General features: G+C 40.5%; 1 protein-coding gene across 1 annotated transcript; it reads right to left on the reverse strand.

Moving 5' to 3' along the window:
- Positions 1-7585: 7585 nt before the first annotated feature.
- LOC106591560 (sialoadhesin) lies at positions 7586-11797 on the reverse strand. The gene is made up of 8 exons (XM_014182776.2): positions 11699-11797; positions 11125-11469; positions 10749-10961; positions 10257-10538; positions 9776-10039; positions 9492-9582; positions 7903-7957; positions 7586-7825 (listed from the first exon to the last, which is right to left on the reverse strand). The coding sequence occupies exons 1-8, from the start codon at positions 11751-11753 to the stop codon at positions 7586-7588; spliced, it is 1545 nt and encodes a 514-aa protein (XP_014038251.2). The 5' UTR covers positions 11754-11797.
- Between the last annotated feature and the right edge of the window lie 562 nt (positions 11798-12359).

Here is a 12359-nt window from a genome sequence, read left to right on the forward strand (position 1 = left end):
GGTGACGCCTGTCTTTGCATTGACAAAACATTACACACAGCTATTTTCAATGTACTGTCCTAACATAATCTAACTTTATGCTTTTGCCGTAAAGCCTTTTTGAAATTGGACAATGTGGTTAGATTAAGGAGATTTTTATCTTTCAAAGGGTGTAAGATAGTTGTATGTTTGAGAAATGTGAATTATGACATTTAATTGTTTTCAAATTTGGCGCTCTTGATATTTCACCTACTGGTGATAGGGTGTACCAGGGGTGGGACGTTTGCGCGATAGGGTGTACCAGGGGTGACGGTGGGTTAATGAATATGATGCCAGATCAGTTGGCGTCTGAGACATTCTTACGAATGATAGGATGACATAAACTGTATCTTGGAAAGTCTACACATTATAGTTATCAGATTCACATGAAATTGTTGTGCAATTTAAATGTTTAAATATGAAACTATTTGTGAAAAGATGTAATGTAATTTTAGATTCCAAATGAGAGAATTGGGTTTTCATAAGGTTAAACCCTGCTCACACAGTGGCCCCGCCCATGTGAAGAGACATTGGTTATAAACTATGAAACACGCCCTTCTCTCCCCTCCTATATAAAGCCCTTGACGAAAATGTAACTTTGTGTTCCGAGGACGAGAGGACGACGGTCCCCACGTCGAAAGGGATCAGATAGTAACCTAACGAAATTAGCATCGAATTTCAACGTGAAGATGATGATCAACACGCCGAAAGGATGAATTTCGACTATACCAGCCAGAATATAGCATGAGCTAAAAGTATGGCAACTTGATATGAACTTTGAACTCTTATTCACTCCAGAAGTGATACCTCCTAGCCATTGAGTTAGCAGCAGCCGCTGTAAACATGGGATAGGAAAGGACGGACGACGTATCCAGTCTACCACACAACAACGATACTACAACGTATCCAGTTTACCACCAGAGACACTCTTCAAAGGACAAGGAAGATCTCAGTTGGGCAACACGGCCTGCCATCTACAACCAACCTATTGAAGCGCAGCTCAGAGTAAATATTTATTGCATTTTCCTTTTCCAAATGGGCGTTTTTTTAGAATGCATAAGATTCTGTTTTTACGATAGCATAGCTTCTCCCTTTGTTCTTCAGTCCTTCTGCGCATTTATTCAAGCCCAACCCCCTCTCTTTGTGTTACCAGCCATCATACAGTTTCCGTCCCCCAGGGACGTTTTCTTGTAGGACATAATTAGTAATCAATGTATGATCCATTCTGTGTTTATGTAATTCTGTGTGATTATTTAGGTGTTTAGTAAATAAATAACTAAACCAAAGTTTGTATTGCTGATTCAACTTGTTAGCCTGGGTTCGCAAAGAATTCTTCGATGTTCAGATGAGACTGAAATAAGGTGACGATTAAATATCAGCTGCTATTGAGGTAAAAGATTACCAGGTCTTTAACCTGTTAGGGCTAGGGGGCAGTATTGACACGGCTGGATAAAAAACATACCCGATTTAATCTGGTTACCACTCCTACCCAGTAACTAGAATATGCATATACTTATTACATATGGATAGAAAACACCCTAAATTTTCTAAAACTGTTTGAATGGTGTCTGTGAGTATAACAGAACTCAAATGGCAGGTCAAAACCTGAGAGATTCCTTTACAGGAAGTGGCCTGTCTGACCATTTCTTGAACTTCTTTTCCATCTCTATCATTTACTAAGGATCTCTGCTCTAACGTGACACTTCCCACGTCGTCCATAGGCGCTCAGAGTCCGGGAAAAAACAGAATGTCGTCATTCCAGCCCCAGGCTGAAACACATTATCGCCTTTCTCAAGTGGCCGATCAAGGGACACTGGCTTATGCGCGTGACCCCGACCGCCCCCGCCTTTGGGATTTTTTCCTCTGTTTGCCGAAAAGGAGATTCCCTGTCGGAATATTATCGCTTTTCTACGAGAAAAATGTCGTAAAAATTGATTTTAAACAGCGGTTGACATGCTTCGAAGTACGGTAATGGAATATTTAGAATTTTATTGTCACGAATTGCGCCATGCGCGCGACACTTCTTTACTATTTCGGATAGTGTCTGGAACGCATACGAACAAAACGCCGCTATTCGGATATAACGATGGATTATTTTGGACCAAACCAACATTTGTTATTGAAGTAGCAGTCCTGGGTGTGCATTCTGACGAAGACAACAAAAGGTAATCAAACTTTTATAATAGTAAATATGATTATGGTGAGTGCTAAACTTGCCGGGTGTCTAAATAGCGAGCCCGTGATGCCTGGGCTATGTACTTAGAATATTGCAAAATGTGCTTTCACCAAAAAGCTATTTTAAAATCGGACATATCGAGTGCATAGAGGAGGTCTGTATCTATAATTCTTAAAATAATTGTTATGCTTTTTGTGAACGTTTATCGTGAGTAATTTAGTAAAATGTTAGCGAATTCCCCGGAAGTTTGCGGGGGTATGCTAGTTCTGAACGTCACATGCTAATGTAAAAAGCTGGTTTTTGATATAAATATGAACTTGATTGAACAAAACATGCATGTATTGTATAACATAATGTCCTAGGGTTGTCATCTGATGAAGATCATCAAAGGTGAGTGCTGCATTTAGCTGTCTTCTGGGTTTTGGTGACATTATATGCTGGCTTGAAAAATGTGTGTCTGATTATTTCTGGCTTGGTACTCTGCTGACATAATCTAATGTTTTGCTTTCGTTGTAAAGCCTTTTTGAAATCGGACAGTGTGGTTAGATTAACGAGAGTCTTGTCTTTATATGGCGGTAAAATAGTCATATGTTTGAGAAATTGAAGTAATAGGATTTTTAAGGTTTTGAAAATCGCGCCACAGGCTGGCAGTGGCTGTTACGTAGGTGGGACGAATTCGTCCCACCTAGCCCATAGAGGTTAAGAGTTTATTCGGAAGATAACCGCTCTATAAACATTATTTCGTGGTGCCCCAACTTTCTAGTTAATTACATTTAAATGATTAGCTTAAGGCAGGTCAACATTCACAAAGGCCGCAGGTCTTACTCACATCGGCTGCGAAGAGCGTGATCACACAGTCTTGTGCTCTTATGCATGTTTCAGTGATATTTGCCTTGAAGCAAGCATATAAGTAGTTTAGCTCGTCCGGTAGGCTTGTGTCACTGGGCAGCTCTCGTCTGTGCTTCCCTTTGTAGTCTGTAATGGTTTGCAGGCCCTGCCACATCCGACGATCATCAGAGCCGGTGTAGTACGACTCGATCTTAGTCCTGTATTGATGCTTTGCCTGTTTGATGGTTCGTCGGAGGGCATACTCAAACTCAGAAGCTAGGATATGCATATTATTAGTAGATTTGGATGGAAAACACTCTGAAGTTTCTACAACTGTTTGAATGGTGTCCGTGAGTTTAACAGAACTCATATGGCAGGCAAAGGTAGGTACACAAAATAGAACGTAAAATAATATTTGAAAATATACTAATTGTATACAGAATAAACCATGCACATAAAGATACAGTTGTTAAGAGTTGTTGTGGGACTGGTATTTGAATTTGGTGAACTAGCTATATCAGCTAGCTTGTTAGATGAAGCAGCTGTTGTTATTGGAAATTAGCTATCCTTAGTTAGCTAGCTAGTAACTCTGTTAGCTCTGACAATCAAGGGATCTGACTAACTTAAAAATAATTATTTTTGCATCACACAACTGCTTAGAACAGACTGGATTATGAACAATACATTACGCTGCCACTGAATTACAGGAAGACTGCATAGTTGGCTAGTGAGCTACTTAGCTAGACAGCGAGTTAGTTCACTTATAGCTAACAATGTTATCTAGATAGCTAGTGACATTAGACAACAGTGAGCTGAGCTGTTATGATGCCGAGGCAAGCTGCTCTGAACTGCAGACTAAATTGTGTGTTTTTGTGAAAGAGGTGTCTTCAGCTTACTGATCTTCAGAGCATTGGACCCAACCTGAACCCTGACATAGGCTACATACAAGTTTTCCTATCTGGCTAACCACTACACCATTGCTCAGCGGCGTTTTAAGCATGTACATCTTGGTGGGGCAAACAAACAAATGTATTTTTTTGATGCATGCCAAAACAACACATTAATTGCACTTAAACGGTGACAAACAGTGCCCACAAACTGTTAGGCCCTACATAAAGCTGTCCCAACACCTACCAGCGTAGCCTTGTCTGGCAGCGAAACAGGTCATTCAGCCTCATTTGCTGTCTTCTAAAAAACATAGCTGATATGGCTGACTTGCTTAAACAAATGTTGTTTCTACTTACAATTGAGATACTATGGCATAAAGGGACGACGGGCGGATTCGTAATTTCGATTAAGACAATAATGAGGGAACTAGGACGAACGTAGTCAATGTAACTATTTGTTCAGCTTCTTTTGAAATATACAGAATTCTTACAGTATTCTCAGTGTACACCAAGTCAGAACCTTAGGATAAATAAAGGTGGCCTAGATGCAGACAATGAAAGCTCTTACAATTTTTGATGATGACATTTCTTTAAAACAAGCTATAGGCTACATGTGCACTAAGTCAGAACAGTAGGCTAAGTTATGAGGGGAAAAGGGACCAAATTATTAGGGCGAGGCACATGGGCTACTAACAGCTTATTACACAACATACAATTAGTATTACAATTAGTATTACTGAATAGCAGGCTAGTGATTGCTTTGCAATGCTTGCAGTTAGCCACTGATTCCTTCCAAACCACTCATTGTTGAATTTGCAATTTCCAACTTGTTGTGTAATGTTTATGTCCAATGGCCGACGAGCACCGATACGTTTTATCTATAATTTCTCTTCATTATTTCTCTTCACATGACAAGGATTGAAAAAGATTTGCCAGCATATTGTTGACTTGATTCATGAGGATGACTGCTAGCTTGCTAGCTAAGGTTTTGAAAATATGATGTTGACATGATCAGTCCAATCAAAGCTACAGTAGATATAACGTGATTTGACGTCATTTTATCTGTGGCCAATGACATTTAGCCTTCTTGAATGGGCACTTCCAATGTAACTCTATGGCAGCACCTAAAGGGGCTTGAATTTTCAAGCTCTCCCGTAGATTCTGCGGTGATGTAGTGTCCCCATGAGTGACAGAACACTGAGCCAATCACAGCGCAACTAGAGAACATTACCAACCCCTACACTACGTATTTTCCGCTGGCTGCCCCCCACCCCCCCCCACCCACCCACCACAAAAAGCACTGAGCTAGGATGAAACACCTGTATTTTGGAGCTGCCTTACTCAAGAAAAGGAAAAAAGAGACCATGTTTGTATGCGGCTTTATTATCAAATCAAAGTTTATTTGTCACGTTGTCACGCTTGTCGTTAGAAATGGCGGACCAAAACGCAGCAGGTATGTGTATACTCATCTTCTTTATTTAACGGAAAAGAAGGAAAAAACCAAACAACCACGTATACAAAAAATAAGCAAACCGATGAACGACAAAATGACAGCCTTGAAGGCAACACAGCAATCCAAAGACAATCTCCCACAATTAGACAAACAAACACACCCAACTAATATAGGACTTCCAATCAAAGGCAACACCACACAGCCTCCTTCAATTGGAAGTCCACCCCAATTAACCAAACATAGACATACAACTAACTAGATAACACATAGAAATACATAAACACAGACCATAAACCAAAAACCCGGAAATACTAAATCAAACACCCTATTTTCCAAAACACCACCCCGAACCACATAAAACAAATATCCTCTGCCACGTCCTGACCAAACTACAATACCAATTGACCTTATACTGGCCAGGACGTGACACACGTGCGCCGAATACAACAGGTGTAGAACTTAGAGTGAAATGCTTACTTACAGGGTCTAACCAATTGCGCAAAAAAGGTATTAGGTGAACAATAGGTGAGTAAAGAAATAAAAACAACAGTAAAAAGACAGTGAAAAATAACAGTAGCGAGGCTATATACAGTAGCGAGGCTAGAAAAGTAGTGAGGCCACATACAGACACCGGTTAGTCAGGCTGATTGAGGTAGTATGTACATGTAGATATGGTTAAAGTAACTCAATTATAACATTTTTTACGTGACAATTTTTTTATGTGACATGTATTAATGCCAAAATAACATGCAAAACAGGAAAAACACGCTCCACCTGCGTGAATGATGGGTCGCCACTGCATATGCTACCATCAGGAAGGACATTCTCTTTTGATAATTGTGGTATATATATTGATCATCAGGTAGAACTCTTTTGGTTCCTAATAGAACCCTTTTGAGTTCTATGTAGAACCTTTCCAAAGAGGGTTTGAAATGGGACCCTAAGGAGTTCTACCTGGAACCAAACAGAGTTCTAGCTGGAATCAAAAGTGGATCTCCTATGGGGACAGCCGAAGAACCCTTTTGGAACCCTTTTTTCTAAGAGTGTATGTAGAGCTGGTGCTGAGTAACGTGACGCGCCTTATCGACCTCCCGGGGGCTGAGTTCTCCCTGCTGCTGTGGAATGAGGGGGGCCCCAAGACCCCCAAGGAGGCTGGAGGGGGATCAGAGGGTGATTCTGCCATTCCTTCAACTTCCTCAAACGCAAAGGTGAGAGGTCATCAAACAGGGGTGTATTCACACACATATACTCAAACTCCTCCTCACGAACCAACACTTTCACGCTCACCTCAAAGTATCAGATACCCTCCTGCCCTTTTCACAAAGCCCACCCCAAAAAATCTCACACTGGCTAACACAAAGTTTATGGCATTGAATTTCACAGTTGATGTCACTGGCACTGTCACTCCATACCTGTGCCCCATGATACACATACTGAACTGTCTGTCTGTCTGTCTGTCTGTCTGTCTGTCTGTCTGTCTGTCTGTCTGTCTGTCTGTCTGTCTGTCTGTCTGTCTGTCTGTCTGTCTGTCTGTCTGTCTGTCTGTCTGTCTGTCTGTCTGTCTGTCTGTCTGTCTGTGATTACTGTGTCATATTGTGTGTGCCTTTCAGAGGGTGAATGGACAAAAGATATAAGTGCTTTTAAGGGTACACAACATGTTCTTAATATTTTGTGCACTCAGTGTATATTATTAATTATATATATATTATTATCACTCAGTTTGAATATACGGGTCTAGTTACAGAGCCTTTTGGTCAAACTTGTTGTGTTCAGGTCTTCTTGGTTCTGTGTTCATTGTGTTCAGGTCTTCTTGGTTCTGGGTTTGTTGTGTTCAGATCTTCACATCACATCACTCCTTCATTATAGACATGTCATAGTAATTGTCTTGAGTAGTTTCAGGAAATGCCATTTGGTTTGAAGAATACCCCTGAAACTTTTAGACGTTGAAACTGCGACTTTCAAAATGTCCACTGTTACACAATAGAATGAGTTCAATGAAATGTCATCTGACCTGAAGAATGCTCCTTCAACTCTTCAGGTAGTGATGGAGGGAGTTCTCAGGGAACAAGGAGCGGTGACTCGGGGACAACTTATTTGCTTATTGATGACATAATTGTCTACTCCTCCAATAAGCAGCAACATATGAATGACCTTGATGCTGTCTGTGTGTTCACAATGTTCTATGTAGTAATGACTATATGTTGTTGTAATAGCAGAATATGCTCACCAGATGGCAGCACTGGGGAGGTTGAATTTCACAGCAGCGTACTGGACATCCTCTTCCTTTTTCCGGGGTTGAAGCAGTTGGACGGTGGAGTACAGAGGCACTTCCTGGTTTTCGGAGTGAAAGACGTGGACTCTGGCATAGTGCACATCATCCTGGTCGACGGTGGCCGCTGTCTGTGCTGTTGTAGGGGCCATGGCCATGCCTGAAATGTTGTCATACACGGGACTAGAGTCTCCCTGATGGGAAGAGGACAGACAGAATAAGGAGTAGGAATGTTCCACAAAGCAATACAAATAATCTGATTCTGACTCACCTGTACATTCTCTGATGTGTCTCTTGTGTCAGAGGTGGATTTGGAGGCCTTCTTCCTGGTTTGCAGATTAATTAATTAATTTATGAACGTCAAAATAAAAAAGTGTTAGAGTGAAATAATCTTTAACCTGCTATGGCTAGGGGGCAGTATTTTCACAGCCGGATAAAAAACGTACCCGATTTAATCTGATTATTACTCCTGCTCAGAAACTAGAATATGCATATAATGATTAGCTTTGGATAGACAACACTCCAAAGTTTCTAAAACTGTTTGAATGGTGTCTGTGAGTATAACAGAACTCATTTGGCAGGCCAAAACCTGAGAAGATTCCATGCAGGATGTGGCCTGTCTGACAATTTCTTGCCCTTCTTGATTATCTCTATCCATTACAGAGGATCTCTGCTGTTACGTGACACTTCCTACGGCTCCCATGGGCTCTCAGAAGGCGGCAAAAAGCTGAATCGTGGCTTTGCAGGCTCTGGTTGAAAAAAAGTAGCGCGTTTGGGTAGTGGCTGGTTACAGTACTGCGAGACTCAGCCGCATGCCCGCGTCGACCCCATGCTATGTTTTCTTTCGTCTGTTTACCTAAACGCAGATTCCCGGTCGGAATATTATCGCTTTTTTACGAGAAAAATGGCATAAAAATTGATTTTAAACAGCGGTTGACATGCTTCGAAGTACGGTAATGTAATATTTAGAAATCTTTTGTCACGAATTGCGCCATGCTCGTGACCCTTATTTACACTTCGGATAGTGTCTTGAACGCACGAACAAAACGCCGCTATTTGGATATAACAATGGATTATTTTGGACCAAACCAACATTTGTTATTGAAGTAGCAGTCCTGGGAGTGCATTCTGACGAAGACAACAAAGCTAATCAAACTTTTGTAATAGTAAATCGGAGTTTGGTCAGGGCTAAACTTGGTCGGTGTCTAAATGGCTAGCCGTGATGGCTGGGCTATCTACTGAGAATATTGCAAAATGTGCTTTCACCGAAAAGCTATTTTAAAATCGGACATATCGAGTGCATAGAGGAGTTCTGTATCTATAATTCTTAAAATAGTTATGTTTTTTGTGAACGTTTATCGTGAGTAATTTAGTAAATTCACCGGATGTTTGCGGGGGGTATGCTAGTTCTGAACGTCACATGCTAATGTAAAAAAGCTGTTTTTTTATATAAATATGAACTTGATTGAACAAAACATGCATGCATTGTATAACATAATGTCCTAGGGTTGTCATCTGATGAAGATCATCAAAGGTTAGTGCTGCATTTAGCTGTGGTTTTGTTTTTTGTGACATTATATGCTAGCTTGAAAAATGGGTGTCTGATTATTTCTGGCTTTGTACTCTGCTGACATAATCTAATGTTTTGCTTTCGCTGTAAAGCCTTTTTGAAATCGGACAGTGTGGTTAGATTAACAAGAGTCTTGTCTTTAAAATGCTGTAAAATAGTCAGATGTTTGAAAAATGGAAGTTTTCGGATTTTAGAGGAGTTTGTATTTCGCACCACGCCCATCATTGGATATTGGAGCAGGTGTTCCGCTAGTGGAACGTCTAGATGTAAGAGGTTAAACGATCACTCACCTGAAACACATGAGTCCAGAAAGACAGAGGATGAGAACCAGAACAACCACTATGATTCCTACAGCTGCAGTCAGAACTGAGGTCTGTTTCCCTGTAATAAATATGGATTATATGAGTAGATGGCATGAAATAATGAACTAAAAATGAACTTAATGCAATACTTGTTAAGGGATTTTACAACCCAATGTATAGTTATAAACTAAGGTGTAACATGCCAAAGTATAATGATTAAGATTAGATTGAAAGATGTAGTTTTGTATTGAAGTATTGAGATGAAACTTTACCTGCTACAATGATCATCAGAGCTGTAGAGTTCATAGATCCTCTTCCATTCTGGGCCTCACAGTAATATTCTCCTTTGTCCTCAGAAATGATGTTATTGATGCTGTAACTCTGTCCTGATGCTTTTGGTGAGGTTACATTCTTCTTGTACCAGGTGTATTTGTCCAAAGGTGGGTTGGCATCACTGGTGCAGGTCAGAGTCACTGAACTGCCCTCCACTATTTCACCAGATGGACTGATTGACACTGAGGTGTTCTTTGAGCCATCTGGTAAAATATAATTTGTCAGATTATTAAGACAGTAGCTATATTACAACTTCACATTACATGTCAAAATGAAATTCTCAGAGAACTATCTAAAACTATAACTTACACAAAACATTAACGAGAACACATTTGGAGATGCTATGCTTAAGGACTTCTTTATTTCATTACTACGTGTTAGCAGCCTTAGCATTCCAACACCAAGCTGAATTTTACTCACATTTCACATCGATGTTGATAGACTCAGACCTGTCTGTCCCCATCTCATTCCGGGCCTCGCAGTAGTACTCCCCAGTATCAGATGATTTGATTTCGTTGAAGACATGCTGTGGTTCTGTGTTCTGATTGGAAATACTCTGATAGTGACCTCCATTCTTCCTGTACCACCAGGTACAGTTCTGGACAGGTGGGTTGGCATCACTGCTGCAGGTCAGAGTCACTGACCTGCCCTCCACTATTTCACCAGAGGGACTGACTGACACTGAGGTGTTCCTTGGTCCATCTGATGTAAAAGACAGTGGATTTAGTAAGAGAACAAATTAGGTCAGTTATAAATATTACATACATGTTCCACAATTGTACTTTTCCACAAAATGACTTTTAGATTCACCCTCTTATTGAAGATGATCAATTCCAGGATTAATTGACATTAGTCTCACAACCTGAAACATTGTATTTCCTAAAAATATGTATAAAAAAAGTCCAGACTCACACACAGCAGGAGAGCTGAGATCCTCATGGCCCTTTACTGCACAGGAGTAACTATCTGCATCACTTAAGTAGTCTGAGTACAGGCTGGAAGTGTCCTCCTTTACTTTGTGTTCGTTCTTGTACCAGATGTAGGTGGGGTTGTCAGTCAGAATACAGGTGGTGATACAGGTCAGTGTCTTATCCTGATGTCCACCAGTCACCTTCACCTGAAGACCTGGAGAAAAAACAATATCACTGTAAATCCTTTTATCACTGACTTATCACTCCAATACAAAGATTGAATAAATCCTATGTTATACAGACATAAATACAATCCAATACATTTTTCCTGAACTATATGGAACTCAACAGTTTAACTATATTGAATGTAACTGTACCTGTGACAGGCAGAGTGACTCCTGGACTTCCAGAATATTTCCCTCCGGTCTGATCTGTTAATAATCTGAACCTGTACGTAGCTGAGTCACTCTCTCTCAGGTCCCTGATTTTCAGGTTGCAGACTTTCTTCTTATCCAGATGATAATCCACACGACCTGCATACTTTGGGTCTTGACCTAGATTTTTAGGTTCTGTACCAGTCCCCCATTCAGTGAACCAAAGTGTTGTTGTGACTGTACCACTGGGATATGTGTAAGAGCAGGACAGCTCTGCTGTTGACCCCTTCAAGGTACAAATACTCTGAGGGGTGTAAGTCACACTCCATCCTTTCTGACCCAGTACCACTGAAACACAGTCACACAAGGCTATTACATTAAGCCCATATTTTGTTGCCATAGTTATGAACGGAAACCACAGATAAGGATCACTCAGTGAGTTGTGAAAGATAACTATTTAAAGGGAAGTTGAGATGCCTAACAGAACACACCAGAACAATAAAATGCAAATGTAATTTTAACATTTTACAAATGCCTGTAGATTGACAAACATATCAAGTTATGAATGAGACCATACCTGTCACAGACCAGAGAAAGACCACCAACACACTTCCTGCTGTTCTCAAGGCCATTGTTGCATCTCCCACCCTGCAGTCTTAGAAACATAAACAACAACTCACTCTACAGCTGGTGAATAACTCCACCTGATACATTGAAGTAGAAACTGTAAATGGGGTACAGGGCCTCATTATTGAAGATGAACCAGGCTCATATTGTGTTGTGTTGTATTGTGCTATATGGTTGTCTATGTGAATACTGTCTGTCTGTAAGTCTATTGCACTATGTATGTAATGTGTGTGACGTGTTGCATGTCTGTCTACATCTGTCTATTTAAACTGACATGTTGTATGATGCAAAAATCATTTCCTAATGGATACAATAAATGTATCATCATCAACAACAACAATCACTTATTGAACAGATCTGTCGTACTGTAAACACTTATTTCTACGTTGATTGTTGTGAAGCTGTTTTATTCTCAGAACCCCAAATACAGGAGGATAAATGTTTAATCCTCTACGGTCCGTCAAGCTGTACAGCAGCCTAAAGACTGACGACCAGGTTCAATGATAGCTCCTATCCCAAAGCTGTGAGGATAAACAGCAAGTGACTCACACACATATAGACATGCACACGCACAAACACAGTCTTGTACAACTAACCTTGTGGGGACACAG

This window comes from Salmo salar, unplaced genomic scaffold (genome assembly GCF_905237065.1).
Source record: "Salmo salar unplaced genomic scaffold, Ssal_v3.1, whole genome shotgun sequence".
Classification (NCBI taxonomy): domain Eukaryota; kingdom Metazoa; phylum Chordata; class Actinopteri; order Salmoniformes; family Salmonidae; genus Salmo; species Salmo salar.

Excerpts from the sequence above, each read along its gene's own strand:
- LOC106591560 (XM_014182776.2), bottom strand. The coding sequence starts at position 11,753 with ATGGCCTTGAGAACAGCAGGAAGTGTGTTGGTGGTCTTTCTCTGGTCT. Across the intron at positions 10,962-11,124 it reads AGTCACTCTGCCTGTCACAG|GTCTTCAGGTGAAGGTGACT; the intron begins GTACAGTTACAT and ends TTTTTTCTCCAG. Across the intron at positions 9,583-9,775 it reads TCTGATGATCATTGTAGCAG|GGAAACAGACCTCAGTTCTG; the intron begins GTAAAGTTTCAT and ends TATTTATTACAG.